The sequence below is a fragment of the Oncorhynchus gorbuscha genome, linkage group LG01, assembly GCF_021184085.1.
Source record: "Oncorhynchus gorbuscha isolate QuinsamMale2020 ecotype Even-year linkage group LG01, OgorEven_v1.0, whole genome shotgun sequence".
NCBI classification, from domain to species: domain Eukaryota; kingdom Metazoa; phylum Chordata; class Actinopteri; order Salmoniformes; family Salmonidae; genus Oncorhynchus; species Oncorhynchus gorbuscha.
This window is the reverse complement of record NC_060173.1, coordinates 40,982,421-41,001,784: the sequence shown is the minus strand read 5'-3', so window position 1 is coordinate 41,001,784 and position 19,364 is coordinate 40,982,421. Positions and strand designations below refer to the sequence as shown.

The 19,364-nt window shown below is 43.2% G+C and overlaps 1 protein-coding gene across 4 annotated transcripts in view; it reads right to left on the bottom strand.

The window, feature by feature from the left end:
* Positions 1-423: 423 nt before the first annotated feature.
* Positions 424-19,364, bottom strand: part of si:dkey-246g23.2 (solute carrier family 66 member 2) — an 82,202-nt gene continuing 63,261 nt past the window's right edge. For 3 of the 4 annotated variants that reach the window (XM_046352553.1, XM_046352533.1, XM_046352544.1), the window contains one exon: positions 424-1,217. In XM_046352553.1, the coding sequence (XP_046208509.1) occupies positions 1,043-1,217 (175 nt within the window). In that variant the 3' untranslated portion in view covers positions 424-1,042. Of the gene's footprint in view, positions 1,218-1,255; positions 2,174-3,130; positions 3,184-19,364 lie in introns of those variants that run through there. The other variant, XM_046352562.1, reaches the window with a different exon arrangement.

Sequence of the window (19,364 nt, the reverse complement as noted above, 5' to 3'; positions counted from 1 at the left end):
TTAGTCATTGTCACTAGCCGGCTACAACCCGGTTACTCAACCCTGCAGCTTAGAGGCTGCTGCACTATGTAAATAGATATGGAATCACTGGTCACTTTAATAATGTTTACATACTGTATTTTAGTCAAAGCCACTTCGACATTGCTCATCATAATATCTATATATTTCTTAATTCCATTCTTTTACCTTTAGATGTATGTATTGTTGTGAATTGTTAGATATTACTGCACTGTTGGAACACAAGCATTTCACTACACCCGCAATAACATCTGCTAAATATGTGTATGTGACCAATAAAATTTGATTTGATGTTCTGTATTATGTCATGTTTCATGTTCTGTGTGAACCCCAGGAAGAGTAGCTGCTGCTTTAGTAACAGCTAATGGAGATTCTAATAAAATACCAAATACCAATACCTTGCCATTTTGATTTATTTAACCTTTATTTAACTAAGCAAGTCAGTGAAGAACATTCTTATTTACAATGACAGCCTACTTGTAAAGCCCCACCAGCCAAACCCTCCCCTAACGATGCTGGGCCAATTGTGCTCCGCCCTATGGGACTCTCGATCACGGCCGGTTACAGACTGGGATTGAACCCGGATCTGTAGTGACGCCTCTAACATTGCGATGCAGTGCCCTAGGGCCCCTGTGGCACTGGAGAATGCCGATGGCTAAAATCAATTCATGCTGAAACCCACACACACTGACACACATATGCATATGGCTATATTTCATCTTAAAAACACACTGAGGTACACAGTGAAGGAGGCATCAGTCAGAGTAGCCTGTCGTGTCGTTCAAGCTGCCTGTGGAACTGGTAGAGATTGACTGATGGACACACACTGCCCTTCAGTAACTAGCAAAGCAAATGACCTATGAAGACACAAATGACTGGTATCAAATAGTAAAACATACACAATACCTCTCTGGCATTCTCCATCTACTATCTTTAAAAAATATACATGTTAAGGCACACAAGTTTAGGTATAAGTCTTTGATTAAGAGCATTGATGTATTGTAGGATGATAAGGTCATAGGGTTCATCCCAGTTTGACCCTGATGTCCTGGCCGTAAAAGAGCACCTGCAGCAGGATGGCAATGTCTATGAGGATCTGGACTGCCCCACACACCCAGAACTGGGACGGGCTGTGGTTCATCACAAAGTACGTCGTCTTGAAAATGTCTCCAGCAGTCCACAGCAGCACCATCTTCACACTGATACAAGAGAGACAATGAGATAGAGTAAATATGTAGCAAGCTATGACAAAGAACAATGATTATCCACCATTTTATAAATGTTTAAGGTCATTTTCGCTGTAAATAGCCATGTTATTTTCTACTTGTTATTCACTGTGTATTTCTTTCTTGCGTCACTATTTATATTTGTATCTTGTCATTAACTCTGCATTGTTGGAAATGGACCCATGAGTAAAAGCATTTCACTGTTAGTCTACACCTGTTGTCTACAAAGCATCTGACAAATAAAACGTCATTTAGATTTAGATTTGATCCCCATTTGGGAAAACAACATCTGTTGTCCACACGTAAAGATAGGCACATCAATAAGTTGATGCCAGGACTCAACAGTATCATTGTTTCCTAAATGCAATCTGAAATCAGTACACAACAGAACGTCTGAGGAGCAAAAGAGAACAGCAGATAAACAATCAAGGAACAGAGTAAAGTGGCCAGCAAAACAATGATTGATCAGGCAGAGCGCTGCCTGGACATCAGCAGTGCAGGCTAATACCCTCAAGAGGAGCACAGCAGCTATCTCCACAGCAAAACTTATTCAAAGAACATTTGGAGTGAGAATGATTACCATTGAACTGAAGACAGACTGCTGAAAAGCAATTGAAGGCTTTATTGTAGATTGATTCTATAGATGTGTTTACTGTGAGTTTCGCCTGAGTCCATGTTGTCATGCAGATGAGATATTTGCTAAATTATCATGGTGTGTAAAAAAATACAAGTGCAGTATCGAAGGCTAAACCGTTTCTTATTAACTTAAAACAGCTGAGACTTGCTTTCACTGTTCTGCTGATTTGTATTGCATGTTTATCAAACTTAAGTTGAGAGTTGATTCAAAGATACTGTATTTAACATCAGAAACCTGCTTGATTCACTCTCCTTTGATCAAAATGCTGAGTGATGCTTCCATTGTCTGTTGTCTGGAGGAAAAACAAATCACTGAGGTTTTATTTATATTCAATGTCAAGCATGTGTTATCAACTATTCTACAATTGAGTACATGTGTAATTGCTTAGAGGTTTGTATGGGTTGAACTAAAAGGTGAGTACATGTGTAAATGCTGAGAGGTTTGTATGGGTTGAACTAAAGGTGAGTACATGTGTAAATGCTGAGAGGTTTGTATGGGTTGAACTAAAGGTGAGTACATGTGTAAATGCTGAGAGGTTTGTATGGGTTGAACTAAAGGTGAGTACATGTGTATATGATGAGAGGTTTGTATGGGTTGAACTAAAGGTGAGTACATGTGTATATGATGAGAGGTTTGTATGGGTTGAACTAAAGGTGAGTACATGTGTATATGATGAGAGGTTTGTATGGGTTGAACTAAAGGTGAGTACATGTGTATATGATGAGAGGTTTGTATGGGTTGAACTAAAGGTGAGTGCATGTGTAAATGCTTAGAGGTTTGTATGGGTTGAACTAAAGGTGAGTGCATGTGTAAATGCTTAGAGGTTTGTATGGGTTGAACTAAAGGTGAGTACATGTGTAAATGCTTAGAGGTTTGTATGGGTTGAACTAAAGGTGAGTGCATGTGTATATGCTGAGAGGTTTGTATGGGTTGAACTAAAGGTGAGTACATGTGTAAATGCTGAGAGGTTTGTATGGGTTGAACTAAAGGTGAGTGCATGTGTAAATGCTTAGAGGTTTGTATGGGTTGAACTAAAGGTGAGTGCATGTGTAAATGCTTAGAGGTTTGTATGGGTTGAACTAAAGGTGAGTGCATGTGTATATGCTGAGAGGTTTGTATGGATTGAACTAAAGGTGAGTACATGTGTAAATGCTGAGAGGTTTGTATGGGTTGAAATAAAGGTGAGGGCATGTGTATGTGGACACATCTATAGCATATGATGTGTTTGTATACAGACCAGGAAGAATACCTTCACTGTACACGAATGTGTAGGTCAGCAAAGGTCAGTCTGCACTGTAGAGGCTGTAAGGGTGTGAGGAAAAACTCATATGTTGATGCATTAATGGACAAAGGATGACTATACATAAACAATTCAAGTCACATACAGACAAATCTGTGAATAGGCTACAGTACAAAACAGTTATGCTGGCTATGCTCACAGATGGGGACTCTCCGAATTGCCATTCCACAGGGAAATCCAGTCTTTCTGATGGGCTAAAAGTTTTCAGAATATGTCCTCTACCGCACAAGATGAGCTCTCCTTTCCAGCAGAAACCCTCCCACTAATCTCCCCCACTTACATGTTAGATTTTTTACATTCCCCCTCTCTTTTCTCTCCCGCCGTCATATTTGCTAATTTCTTTGCTCTAGAGACGGCAAACATCATTAACAAGGATGAATCATTAACGAGGTAATTAACAGGGGCGGGTCATCTGTACAAGAGCAGCACATCACAATGGAGACATTTATGTGTCACTTGATAAGTCCTATTCAATCAGTGTAGCTGAAGGGGAGGAGACAGGTTAAAGAATGATTTTTGACAATTGAGACATGGATTGTGTGTGTGTGCCATTCAGAGGATGAATGGGCAAGACATAAGATGTAATGCCTTTGAAAGAGATATGGTAGCAGGTGCCAGGCGCACCGGTGTGTGTGTGTCAGGAACTGCAACAGTCTCTTGTGTGTATCAATAATGATCGACCACCCAAAGGACATCCAGCCAACTTGACAACTGTGGGAAGCATTGTAGTCAACATGGGCCAGCATCCCTGTGGAACACTCAAGACACCTTGTAGAGTCCTCTGTAAAAAGATCCTGGACTTCCTGACAGGACAGCCCCAGGTGGTGAGGATAGATAACAACACCTCCGCCACGCTGACCCTCAACACAGGGGCCCATCAAGGGTGTGAGCTTAGTCACCTCCTGTACTCACTGTTCACCCACGCATGACTCCAACATCAAGTTTAGTGTTAGTGTGGTGCCATGACAACCTCTCCCTCAACGTCAGTAAGACCAACGAGCAGAACGTGACTACAGGAGAAAGAGGGGAGAGCACCCCCCAATCCATAGGTCGCCTGGAGGTTAGAGCGATGGGCCAGTAACCGAAAGGTTGTTAGTTCAAATACCAGATCAGACAAGGTGAGAAAAAATGATCTGTTGCTGTGCACTTAACTCTAATTGCTCCAGGGGCGCTGTACAATGGCGACCCTGGCCGTGACCCCACTCCCTAAAAATATCTCAAAAAACATCACTCTCACAGCCAAATGCAGAGAAACTCATCCACACCTTCGATTACTCTTTGATCAACTACAGCAATGCACTGTTTGGGGGCCTCCCAGCCAAATCACTACCGAAGCTCTCAATATTAGGAAAGTGTTCCTAATGTTTGGTATACTCGGTGTACAGGATCGATTTCAAAATTCTCATGCATTTAAAGCCTTGAATGGATTGAGCCCCACCTACGTCTGCAACCTCATCTCAATAGCGAGCCACCTGACACTCTCCTCTACAGCCACTGCCTCAAGTCCCCAAAACACTTCTCCAAACTATGGGGGACCGAGCCTTCTGCTCCCTTGCCCCTCACCTATGGAATGCTTTCCCTAATAATCTGAGAGCCGCTCCATCAATCAAATTTCAATCAAATGTATTTCTAAAGCCCTTTTTACATCAGCCGATGTTACAGGGTGCTATACAGAAACCCAGCCTAAATCCCCAAACAGCAAGCAATGCAGATGTAGAAGCACAGTGGCTTGGAAAAACTCTCTATGAAAGGCAGGGACCTAGGAAGAAACCTAGAGAGGAACCAGGCTCTGAGGGGTGGCCTGTCCTCTTTTGGCTGTGACGGTGTGGAGATTATAACAGTACATGGCCAAGATGTTAAAACATCCATAGATGACCAGCAGGGTCATATAATAATAATAATCACAGTGGATGTAGAGGGTGCAACAGGTCAGCACCCCAGGTGTAAATGTCAGTTGACTTTTCATAGCTGATCATTCAGAGTTAAAGACTGCAGGTGTGGTAGAGAGACAGAGAGCTTCGAAAACAGTAGGTCTGGGACAGGTAGCACATACAGTGAACAGGTCAGGGTCCCATAGCCGCAGGCAGAAGAGTTGAAACTGGAGCAGCAGCACGACCAGGTGGACTGGGGATCACTCAGAACTTTTAAAACGGGCCTGTCACGTAATAGTTGGCTAGGTGCGAAATATATTTTAGATTGGGACTAGGACTATGACAAGTGTGTATTAGTGGCACTTAGCCCTCGTAAGCTTCGCGGTTGTTTATCTTGTTTCTTGTTTTGTTGGCGACATTCCAGAATAAAAGGAAAAAGTACGCCCACCACGCTGCACTTTGGTCCACTTCTTTCGACGGACGTGACAGGGCCTTAAATCCCACTTCTACACACTTTTTGTCATTGTCCTAGTCCCAATCGAAAATATATTTCGCACCTAGCCAACTATTACCATTTTACCTGCCTTGATTGTAAATGTATTTAGTTATTGTATAAATGTTTTTTTTAAATGTTTTGCTCAGTAGAAGGGTTTGGCGGTATCCAGATTCTCAAACCTTCATACCGTTTATGTACCATACCAGGGTATATATACCAGGGTATATTACTGAATGTGCACACAAGGGGCGCTATTTTTGACGCAGAAAACAATTAAGGCAACAGGGATCTTGATCCAGGAGGGGATTGAATGTCTCTGCTGTAACCAAGAAGCTTGATCTTAACATCTAGCCACTTAGCAAACCAGCAAGTTAGCAAACCAAAAGCATAGCTGGGGCCTGAACTGGACATAATTTATCTGACTCATCTTAGATTACTTATAGTTAGAAGCAATGGCGTAGCACACACCCCCACAGCACCCGCAAGGTGGGGGTACCCCTGAAACCCCCTCAAATTTCGAGAGCATCTTGACTGACTGCATCACTGCTTGGTATGGCAAATGCAGCACACTCAACCGCAAAGCGCTACAGAGGGTGGTGTGGACAGCCCAGTACATCCAGGACCTCTACATCAGGCGGTGTCAGAAGAAGGCCTGAAAATTGACAGACTCCAGCCACCCAAGCCAAAGACTGTTCACTCCGCTACCATCCGGTAAATGGTAACGGAGCATCAGCTCTCAGACTACACAGGCTCAGAAACAGCTTCTACCCCCAAGCCATAAGACTGCTAAATAGTTAATTAATGGTTACCTGGACTATCTGCCCTGGCTCCATCTTTCACCAACTCTATGCACACTCTGAAGATACACACATATACACATATATATACACACATATACATACATATATACACACATATACATACATATATACACACATATACATATATACATATATACACACATATACATATACATATATACATATACATATATACATATATATACACACACACACACACACACACACACACACACACACACACACACACACACACACACACACACACACACACACACACACACACACACACACACACACACACACACACACACACACACACACACACACACACACACACACACACACACACACACGTTCAAAAGTCTGGGGTCACTTAGAAATGTCCTTGTCTTTGAAAGAAAAACACATTTTTTGTCCATTAAAATAACATCAAATTGATCAGAAATACAGTATAGACATCGTTCATGGCAGATTTTTTATGGAATATCTACATAGGTGTACAGAGACCCATTATCATCAACCGTCACTCCTGTGTTCCAATGGCACTTTATGTTAGCTAATAGTTGAGTATCTGGAGCATTTCTGGGCTCAATTAAAGGCTCACAATGGCCAGAAACAAAGACTTTCTTCTGAAACTCGTCAGTCTATTCTTGTTCTGAGAAATGAAGGCTATTCCATGCGAGAAATTGCCAAGAAACTGAAGATCTGGTACAACGCTGTGCACTACTCCCTTCACAGAACAGCGCAAACCGTCTCTAACCAGAACAGAAAGAGGAGTGGGAGGCCCCGGTGCACAACTGAGAAAGAGTACAAGTACATTAGAGTGTCTAGTTTGAGAAACAGACGCCTCACAAGTCCTCAACTGGCAGCTTCATTAAATAGTACCGGCAAAACACCATTCTCAACGTCAACAGTGAAATTGTGACTCCGGGATGCTGGCCTTCTAGGCAGAGTTCCTCTGTCCAGTGTCTGTGTTCTTTTGCCCATCTTAATCTTTTCTTTTTATTGGCCAGTCTGAGATATGGCTTTTTCTTTGCAACTCTGTCTAGAAGGCCAGCATCCCGGAGTCACTTCTTCACTGTTGACGTTGAGAATGGGGTTTTGCGGGTTCTATTTAATGAAGCTGCCAGTTGAGTACGCCAGTTCAAGTGTCTATACACTACATACGCACACCTAAATACACACGCATCATATGCTGCTGCTCCTCCGTTCTAAAATTTTATTGTATTATTATCAATCTTGATGCCTTGTCCATTTACCTGCCATGTACATACTACAGGGCCTTCAGAAAGTATTCACACCTTTTAGGCTTTTTCCACATTTTTCTGTGTTACAGCCTGAATTTAAAATAGATTACATTTAGATTTTGTGTCACTGATCTACACACAATAGCCCATAATGCCAAAGTGGAATTAAGTTGTTATAAATGTTTACAGATTAACTCAATGAAAAGCTGAAATGTATTGCGTCAATAAGTGTTCAATCCTTTTGTTATGGCAAGCATAAATAAGTTCAGGAGTAAAAATGTGCTTAAGAAGTCACATAAGTTGCATGGACTACCTGTATGCAATAAGTGTTTAAAATGATTTTTAAATGACTACCCCGTCTCTGTACTCCACACATACAAACAGTTCCCAAAGTCGAGCAACGAATTGTAAGCACAGGTTCAACCACAAAGACCATGGAGGTTTTCCTGTGGTTCGCAAATTACACCTATTGGTATTTTTTTGTTACATTAAATATCCCATTGAGCATGGTGCAGTTACTAATTTTACACTTTGGATGGTGTATTAATACACCCAGTGTTATGGGTATGTCATGCCCTGATCTGTTTCACCTGTCTTTGTGCTCGTCTCCACCCCCCTCCAGGTGTCGCCCATCTTCCCCATTATCCCCTGTATTTATACCTGTGTTTTCTGTTTGTTGACAGTTTGTTTTGTTCGTAGAACCTACCAGTGTTTTGTTTACCTGCTCCTGCCTGTTCCCTTGCTCCTGTTTTCTAGTTTCCCGGGTTCTGACCGTTCTGCCTGCCCTGACCCTGCCTATTGTCCTGTACCTTTGCCCCACTACTCTGGATCACCGACCTCTGCCTGACCTGACCCTGAGCCCGCCTGCTGTTCCGGTGCCTTACATCCTCTCTGGATTACCAACCTCTGCCTGACCTGTCATTTGCCTGCCCCTGTTACATAATAAACTGTAGTTTCTTCAACACTGTCTGCACCTGGGCCATACCTTAAAACATGATAGGGTAGGCTTGCATGTTATGGGTATGCTTGTCATTGGCAAGGACTAGGGCGTTGTTTTAGGGGATACAACTAAACGGAATAGAGCTAAGCACAGGCAAAATTCTAGAGGGAAACCTTGTTGTCTGCTTTCCAGCAGACACTGGGAGTTGCTTACCAAGATTACAACAAATGTTCCTGAGTGGTCTAGTTAGTTTTTATTTAAATCATCTTGAAAATCCATGGTAAGATTTGAAAATGGATGTCCAGCAATTAACAACAACCAACTGGATTGAGCTCAATACATTTTCTTTGTAAGGATAATGTGCAATTATTGTACAATTCAGGTGTGCAAAGCTCTTAGAGACTTACCCAGAAAGACTCAGAGCTGTAATCACTGCCAAAGGTGATTCTAACGTGTATCTACTCAGGGGATTGAATACTGTTCTAAATCAAGTTACACCGAGTATATAAAACATTAACAACACCTTCCTAATATTGAACTCCCCCTCTTTTGCATTCAGAACAGCATCAATTCTTCGGGGCATTGACTCAACAAGGTGTCGAAAGCGTTCCACAGGGATGCTGGCCCATGTTTACCGCAATGCTTCCCACAGTTGAATCAAGTTGGCTGGATGTCCCTTGAGTGGTGGACCTTTCTTGATACACATGGGAAACTGTTGAGCGTGAAAAACCTAGTCGCGTTACAGTTCTTGACAAAACCAGTGCGTCTGACACCTACTACCTACCATACCCCGTTCAAAGGCACTTAAATATGTTGTCTTGACTATTCACACTCTGAATGGCACACAGACACAATCCATGTCTCCACGTCTCAATTGTCTCAAGGCTTAATAATCCTCTGATTCCTCCCATTCATCTACACTGATTGAAGTGGATTTGACAGCAATAAGGGATCATAGCTTTCACCTGGATTCACCTGGCCAGTCTATGTCATGGAAAGAGCAGGTGTCCTTAATGTTTTGTACACTCAGTTTTATTTTTCATTAATCATTTTAATCCCAATTTGTAATACAACAAAATGTGGGCAAAGTCAAGGGGTGTGAATATTTTCTGAAGGCTCTGTATCTACCTCAAATACCTGCACATTGATCTGGTACTGGTACTCCCTGTATATAGCTCCACATTGATCTGGTACTGGTACTCCCTGTATATAGCTCCACATTGATCTGGTACTGGTACTCCCTGTATATAGCTCCACATTGATCTGGTACTGGTACTCCCTGTATATAGCTCCACATTGATCTGGTACTGGTACTCCCTGTATATAGCTCCACATTGATCTGGTACTGGTACTCCCTGTATATAGCTCCACATTGATCTGGTACTGGTACTCCTTGTATATAGCTCCACATTGATCTGGTACTGGTACTCCCTGTATATAGCTCCACATTGATCTGGTACTGGTACTCCCTGTATATAGCTCCACATTGATCTGGTACTGGTACTCCCTGTATATAGCTCCACATTGATCTGGTACTGGTACTCCCTGTATATAGCTCCACATTGATCTGGTACTGGTACTCCCTGTATATAGCTCCACATTGATCTGGTACTGGTACTCCCTGTATATAGCTCCACATTGATCTGGTACTGGTACTCCCTGTATATAGCTACGTTTTTGTGTATTTTAATCCTTAAGATAATGTTAGAGTTTTTTTTTTAACTCTGCATCGTTAGGCAGGGCGAGTAAGTGAGCATTTCATGGTTAAGTCTACACCCATTGTATTCGGTGCACGTGACAAATAGAATTGACACACAAATGTCACATACAGTACATACATACATATGTACATATAGTTGAAGTCGAAAGTATACATACACTTAGGTTGGAGTCATTAAAACTTGTTTTCAACCACTCTACAAATTTCTTGTTAACAAACTATACGTTTGGCAAGTTGTTTAGGACATCTACTTTGTGCATGACACAACAAATGTTTCCAACAATTGTTTACAGACAGATTATTTCACTTATAATTAACTATATCAGAATTCTAGTGGGTCAGAAGTTTATGTACACTAAGTTGACTGTGCCAATAAATAGCTTGGAAAATTCCAGAAAATGATGTCATGGCTTTAGCTTCTGATAGGCTAATTGAATTCATTTGTGTCAATTGTAGGTGTACCTGTGGATGTATTTCAAGGCCAACCTTTAAACTCAGTGCCTCTTTGCTTGACATCATGGGAAAATCAAAAGAAATCAGCCAAGACCTCAGAAAAACAATTGTGGACCTCCACAAGTCTGGTTCATCCTTGGGAGCAATTTCCAAACGTCTGAAGGTAACACGTTCATCTGTACAAACAATAGTAAGCAAGTATAAACACCATGGGACCACGCAGCCGTCATACCGCTCAGGAAGGAGGAGAGTTCTGTCTCCTAGAGAGGAGCGTACTTTGGTGTGAAAAGTGCAAATCAATCTCGGAACAGCAGCAAAGGACAATGTGAAGATGCTGGAGGAAACATGTACAAAAGTATCTATATCCACAGTAAAACAAGTCCTATATCGACATAACCTGAAAGGCCGCTCAGCAAGGAAGAAGCCACTGCTCCAAAACCGCCATAAAAAAGACTACGGTTTGCAACTGCACATGGGGACAAAGATCGTACTTTTTGGAGAAATGTCTTCTGGTCTGATAAAACAAAAATAGAAATGTTTGGCCATACTCACCATTGTTATGTTTGCAGGATAAAGGGGGAGGCTTGCAAGCCGAAGTACACAATCCCAACTGTGAAGCATGGGGGTGGCAGCATCATGTTGTGGGGGTGCTTTGCTGCAGGAGGGACTGGTGCACTTCACAAAATAGATGGCATCATGAGGGATGAAAATTATGTGGATATATATTGAAGCAACATCTCAAGACATGAGTCAGGAAGTTAAAGCTTGGTCGCAAATGGGTCTTCCAAATGGACAATGAACCCAAGCATACTTCCAAAGTTGTGGCAAGATGGCTTAAAGATGGCTTACAGACAACAAAGTCAAGGTATTGGAGTGGCCATAACAAAGGCCTGACCTCAATCCTATAGAACATTTGTGGGCAGAACTGAAAAAGCGTGTTCGAGCAAGGAGGCCTACAAACCTGACTCAGTTACACCAGCTCTGTCAGGAGGAATGAGCCAAAATTCACCCAACTTATTGTGGGAAGCTTGTGGAAGGCTACCCAAGTTAAGCAATTTGAAGGCAACGATACCAAATATTAATTGAGTGTTTGTAAACATCTGACCCACTAGGAATGTGATGAAAGAAATAAAAGCTGAAACAAATAATTCTCTATACTATTCTTCTGACATTTCACATTCTTAAAATAAAGTGGTGATCCTAACTGACCTAAGACAGAGAATTTTTACTAGGATTAAATGTCAGGAATTTTGAAAAACTGAGTTTAAATGTATTTGGCTAAGGTGTATGTAAACTTACGACTTCAACTGTACACACTTAAACCGTCATGTCACTTGTCCTGTGGATCAACAGGAGATGAAAGTAATACTGAGTAAACAATTGATCGGGGCCTTGGGGGGGCCTTTGTAGGTAGGAGAAGTGATTATGGTATTGATTAGAAATACTGAAAGCGCTTTCTCTACCCACTCACTAGTCCTGACAAGTCCCCTATTGATCCCATCTAACCTGACACCTTCATCTGACCTACGTAGCAGAGCATGGGAGAGAAAACGGAGAGAGAGAGAGGGAGTGAAGGAAATAACAGAAAAGATGTGTAAGAGCGAGAACGTGTGTGCGTGTGCGAGACGGAGAAAGAGATTAGACACCTAAATCTTCATCTCCAAAATATATATTCATCTCACGCAAACACACACTTCACAAACACAGTGTCAGCAAATCTCTCTATACACCACTCCACTAGATGCAGAGAGAGCAGGGGGATATAGTGGTGCAGATGCCAAGGATAGATGACCGAGAGACAAATGGAGGGAGGGTGTGAGTGAGGTGATAGAGGGTGGCCTGTGTTGAGCCAGAGCTGTCAGCCCTCCTATTAGCTTCTCTTTTGGATGCCTGGGATAGACGGAGCATCTGAAAGGTTGCAGAGGCGCTAAGAGTGCAGATAGCGACATTTCCAGTAAACTCCTCCTGAACTTCCTCAGAGCCATCAGAGGAGTTAGACCACCTGACCAGCTATCCCCTCGGCTCCCTGCATCAGGGCTCATCTGTTCCGTCCTTCTTTCTGAGCCTCTGAGCTAATTACTGTACTGACGGGGGAGGAGTGGGGGAGAAGAGAGGAGCGCCGGAGCTGAGGAAATAAGTGAGGGGGAGAGGTGGAGGAGAGGAGAGTGGAAGAAAGGGAAGGAAGGACAGGAGAGAAGAGGAAAGAGGGAGGATATGAGGGAGGGGAAAAAAAGGAGGAGTCTGGGTGGGACTTAAAGCAGCTCTGTTCAAACCACTGCGGTCACATTGAGACACGTCCCTCAATCCCCTGCTCTCCCTCGCTCTTCCCTTCACCGAGGAGGCGACTGACACACAGCAGTCTAATGTGGGCAGAGATGTACAGAGCTGCTCCAGGGAAGTCAACCCAGTGAGGACTCAGTCTAGGACACTCTTAACATTCTCACTGGCCTCTCATAGGGCAGAGGTCATTGGCATAGTAGACAGTGGTTCACAATATCATGTGTCCAGCCCTATTGTAATCTGTTTTGAAGTAGACAGCAAACAATAGGCTGCTGCTTTAATGCCCTGTCTGTAGTGTTACCATTGAGAATTCAGACACGTTTACCAAATGAAATTCAATTACGAACAAAACCGCTGTTCCTGTGGACACAAAGACTGCCCTGAGAAAGACTAGAATGTAACTGTTAATGGGGTCATATTAATGCTAGCCAGCTAACGTACTACAGTACTGTTTCTCAGATTCAGAAATGGCTCAGCACCAGAGTCTGGTGTGATTACCCAGAGAAAGGCCTTCAGTTGAAACAGTATTACATCGCTACTTGGTGGAGTGATTAACCGTGGGACTGCAGACATCCACACCATTTTCCCAGTGGGGTGAAAAGGAGCAGAAATCAAAAGGCACAGCAGGGGGAAAAGATTCTGCTCTTAACCCAAAGGATGAAATATGCATGCGTATCGATTGTCAGGAAGCAAACACTGGAAGGTCCGCAAACTGCTAGAGAAAGATGGATCTGCTTTCCCAAACGAAGGAGGGGGGAGAGTTTGCCCTCAGATATTTCACATTCTTTACAAGAAAGTAAATAAATCCACATTCAGGTGAGACAGACAAAAAGGGGCCCTTGACTGTGCAAATTTCCATCCATAAAAATAGTGTACAAATATTGTTGCCAGATCCTCAAAGCCCAGATTTACATAAACCTGCAGTCATTGTTCTGCCCAGAACTAGGAGAAACACTTGCATATGCATGCAGAGTGACACTTTCTAATTCCCAGCTTTAATGTATTAGTCAAACTTCTGTTATCAACGGCCCCCGTGAGAAGCATGGTCAAGATGAAGGGAAGAGGAGTACGAGGAGGAATACTGATACAGGAGAGTTACAGATTACAGGTAAAATGAGCAGAATAAAAAGTGTCGTTTCACATTAAACATAAAACCATGAAAATATTTAAGTCAATAATTAAATTCTCAGTGCAAAAAGCTAACAGCAGGGTATAAAAAAAAATCTAGATATATATATTATTTTATACAAGCAAAGACAAAACTACTCCAAAACTGAAATCCAGGACCTAAAGAAGAAAACTCTGACTAAAACTACACACATCATCAGATTCTAATTTTATGATTCTAATCAATTTCATACAGTTGTAAGGTTTCAGAGTGGAATTATTTTATCATTATCTTTCACATATACATGATTTTATCATCATCTCCCGCGCCCAGCATGTCTCGTTCGTCAAGTCTGTTCTGGAAAGACTGTCGGAGCATGATCTATATGTCAAACATGAGAAATTTTAGTTTTTCCAGCGGACTGTGTCTTTTTTGGGCTACCTCATATCCACGAAGGGAGTGGAGATGGAGGAGCAATGCGTCAGATCATGGCCCATCTATAACTCCGTGAAAGCAGTCCAGCGATTCCTGGGGTTCGCCAACTATTTCCGGAGATTCATCTGGGACTTCAGCACGGTGGTTGCGCCTCTTACCTCCCTGCTGTGAGGAGGTCCCCAGCGGCTTCGTTGGATGGTGGAGAGGGTGTTCGAGACATTGAAGGCACGCTTCACCACTGCTCCCGTGCTGGCACATCCCAACACCTCATTCCGGAGTCATAGATGGGCCATGATCTGACTGCGCTGACAGGTTGTCATCACGGCAGGCTAACTCCAGCTGTACCTCCTCCCGCAGTCCGCTGCGGAACACGGTGATCAGAGCCGACTCGTTCCAACCGGGGGAGGCTGCGATAGTCCGGAACTCCAGGGCAAAATCTGAGGCGGTCCTAGATCCCTGGCGTATTCGGAGTAGACACTCACCCTCCTCTACAGGATGATAAAACACAGAGCGGAAGAGGAGAGTGAAGCGGTCGTAGGACTCGACCTCGGAGATGACGATGGCAACCCTGTCTCTCCTGGAGGTACAGGTTGCATTGCAGAAGGAATCCCTTGCATCTCGCTGGGGCGCAGTCAAAGCACAGGGGTATTCAGCAGACGGGCTCAGATGGGACGGAGGCAGGTAGTGGTTGTGTGGGGGCTGGTGCCGGAACCGGTGCTGGAGACTGGAGGGACTGTACATTCCTCTCCAAGCGCAGGATGTTTGCCAGCATGCTGTCCATGGCGCTGCCGAGTCTGGAGAGACAGTTCTTGTGATGCTGGACTGTCTCTACGATTGTCGCCACCTTAGCCTTTCCCACTGTCTCCATTTTGTGGGTCGGTCATTCTGTCACGTTTTATAAAAAAAGTAACAGTCAGTATCTGGTGTGGCCACCAGCTACATTAAGTACTGCAGTGCATCTCCTCCTCGTGGACTGCACCAGATTTGCCAGTTCTTGCTGTGAGATGTTACCCCACTCTTCCAGCAAGGCACCTGCAAGTTCCAAGACATTTCTGGGGGTATGACCCTAGCTCTCACCCTCCGATCCAACAGGTCCCAGACGTGCTCAATGGGATTGAGATCCGGGCTCTTCGCTGGCCATGGCAGAACACTGACATACCGGTCTTGCAGGAAATCACACACAGAACGAGCAGTATGGCTGGTGGAATTGTCATGCTGGAGGGTCATGTCAGGATGAGCCTGCAGGAAGGGTACCACATGAGGGAGGAGAACGTCTTCCCTGTAACGCACAGTGTTGAGATTGCCTGCATTGACAACAAGCTCAGTTCTATGATGCTGTGACAACGCCCCAGACCATGATGGACCCTCCACCTCCAAATCGATCCCGCTCCAGAGCACAGGCTTCGGTGTAACACTCATTCGACGATAGGCACGAATCTGACCATCACCCCTGGTGAGACAAAACCATGACTCGTCAGTGAAGAGCACCTTTTGCCAGTCCTGTCTGGTCCAGCGATGGTGGGTTTGCGCCCATAGGCGACATTGTTGCCGGTGATGTCTGGTGAGGACCTGCCTTACAACAGGCCTACACGCCCTCAGTCCAGCCTCTTTTAGCCTATTGCGGACAGTCTGAGCACTGATATAGGGATTGTGCGTTCCTGTTGTAACTCAGGCAGTTGTTGTTGCCATCCTGTACCTGTCCCGCAGGTGTGATGTTCGGATGTACCGATCCTGTGCAGGTGTTGTTACACATGGTCTGCCACTGTAAGGACGATCAGCTGTCCGTCCCATCTCCCTGTAGCACTGTCTTAGGCGTCTCACAGTACGGACATGGCATTTTATTGCCCTGGCCACATCTGCAGTCCTTGTGCCTCCTTGCAGAATGCCTAATGCACGTTCACGCAGATGAGCAGGGACCCTGGGCATCTTTCCTTTTAAAATACACAGGGATGTAACCCAAACAAAAGAGCGAGGTTTAAACCTCTAAAGTTTACACGAAACGAGACTCGTAACAACACAACATGGGACGAGAGCCGTAATAACACTACATGGGACTAGTCCCGAAATAGTGCACAATACACGTAGCACGAAAGCCGAAACAACAAAGCACAGGTACTCACAGGGACATGAAAACAATAACCGGCAAGGATAAATCTTCTTATGGCTTGGGGGCAGTATTTCGACGTCTGGATGAGAAGCGTGCCCAAAGTAAACTGCCTGTTCCCAAGGCCCAGAAGCTAGGATATGCATATATTGGTAGATTTGAATAGACAACACTCTAATGTCTGTGAGTATAACAGAACTGATACGGCAGGCGAAAACCTGAGGAAAATCCATCCAGGAAGTGTGATTTATTTGATGTGTGTAGTTTTCAATTGAATGCCTATTGAGTATCTCATGGGTTAGGACCCAGATTGCAGTTCCTATGGCTTCCACTAGATGTCAACAGTCTTTAGACATTGTTTCAGGCTTGTTTTCTGAAAAATGAAGAAGAATGAGTCCTTTCTGTCAGTGGACTGTAGAATCATGCAATGCTGGTTTGCGCGTGTGACTGAGTGTGCGCCCTTCGTTGTTTTTCCTTTCTATTGAATACGCTATTGTCCGGTTGAAATATTAGCGATTATTTAGACATTTGACAACCTGAGGATTAATTATAAACATCGCTTGACATGTTTCGACGAACTTTACCAGTACTATTAGGATGTATTCGACTGCATGTTTTGACCGCCTTTGATCCACTGGATTACTGAACAAAATGCACCAACAAAACAGAGTTTTTGGGATTTAAAGAGGGACTTTATCGAACAAAACAAACATTTATTGTGTAGTTGGGAACTCTTGTGAGTGCAACCAGATGAAGATTTTCAAAGGTAAGTGATTAATTATCGCTATTTCTGACTTTCGTGCATTTCTACTTGGTTGGAAAATGTTTGTATGCTTTTGTAAGCGGGGCGCTGTCCTCAGATAATCACATGGTATGCTTTCGCAGTAAAGCCTTTTAGAAATCTGACAAATCTGCCGGATTAACAAGAAGTTCATCTTTAAACTGATGTATAACACTTGTATTTTTATGAATGTTTATTATGACTATTTCTGTATTTTGTATTTGGCACTATGCTATTTCACCGGATGTTGTCGAGGTGGGTCGCTAGCGGAACGCCTGCGCTAGAGAGGATAATGGGGATCAGTGGGCACATATATAACATACTAATCAGGGGGAATGGGAACCAGGTGTGTGTAATAAGACAAGAAAGTCCGGGGTTGGTGGTAATGAATCCAGCCGGTGAAGTAGACCTCCGGATCTGGTGCAAGGAATGAGCAGCAGTACCAGTACCGGGGGAATCCGTGACACCTGTAATGTTTCAAGTGTTACGTATGTTAATTTATGTCAAATATTAGGTATTTTAAATGAGTGTTTTGCAATTATTAGTAAATTCTTCATTTCTTCAGTTTTATCTGTGAGCAAGAATATATATACACTCAAACTCAGTACACCTTCCCATTCTAAAAACTAATATGGAAACTTAATGACTATAAATCATATTTACCATTATGATAATATTGTGCCTCCTGTAGGCGGACACATATCAATAATGGTAACACCGATGAGACATTTTAAGTTCAAGGATTTCCCTAAATGAAGACCACAGATGCTAAAATCTAAGCATTAAAAATAATTTACTAAAGTGATATGATTAATAATTTTGGTCCCAATGTTATTTCTCTTCATTTTAAATGAGTAACACAAAATTACAGTTTGGATTTAGACACACCAAATTGTCAATGGAATCCTCAAATGTATAACATACATAACATATAACATACATAGCATTGGGAAAGTATTAGGAACCCTTCCTTATTCCACATTTTCTTACGTTACAGCCTTATTCTAAATTGGATGAAATACATTTTCCTCTCATCAATCTACACACAATATCCTATAAAGACAAGGCGAACATAGTTTTTATTTTTGTGTGCAAATTTTGCAAAAACAGAAATCCATTATTTACATAAGTATTTAGACTCGTTATGAGACACGAAATTGAGCTCATGTGCATCCTATTTCCATTGACCATCCTTGAGATGTTTCTACAACTTGATTGGAGTCCACTTGTGGTAAATTCAATTGATTGGACATTATTTGGAAAGGCAAAAACCAAGCCAGGTCGAAGGAATTGTTCGTAGAGCTCCAAGACAGGATTGTGTCTAGGCACAAATCCGGGGAAGGGTACCAAAGAAATTATGTAGCATTGTAGGTCCCTTAGAACACAGTGGCCTCCATTATTCCTAAATGGAATAAGTTTGGAACCACAAAGACTCTTCCTATAGCTGGCTGCTCGGCCAAACTAAGTAATCGGGGGAGAAGGGCCTTGGTCAGGGAGGTGACCAAGAACCTGATGATCACCCTGACAGAGTTCCTCTGTGGAGATGGGAGAACATTCCAGAAGGACAACCATCTCTGAAACACTCCACCAATCAGGCCTTAATGGTAGAGTGGCCAGATGGAAGCCACTCCTCAGTAAAAGGCACATGACAGCCTGCTTGGCGTTTGCAAAAAGGCACCTAAAGAACTGACCACGAGAAACAAAATTATCTGGTCTGATGAAACCAAGATTGAACTCTTTGGCCTGAATGCCAACTGTCATGTCTGGAGGAAACCTGGCACCATCCCTACAGTGAAGCATGGTGGTAGCAGTATCATGCTGTGGGGATGTTTTTCAGAGGCAGGGACTGGGAGACTAGTCAGGATCGAGGGAAAGATGAACGGAGCAAAGAACAGAGAGATCCTTGATTAAAACCTGCTCCAGAGAGCTCAAGACCTCTGACTAG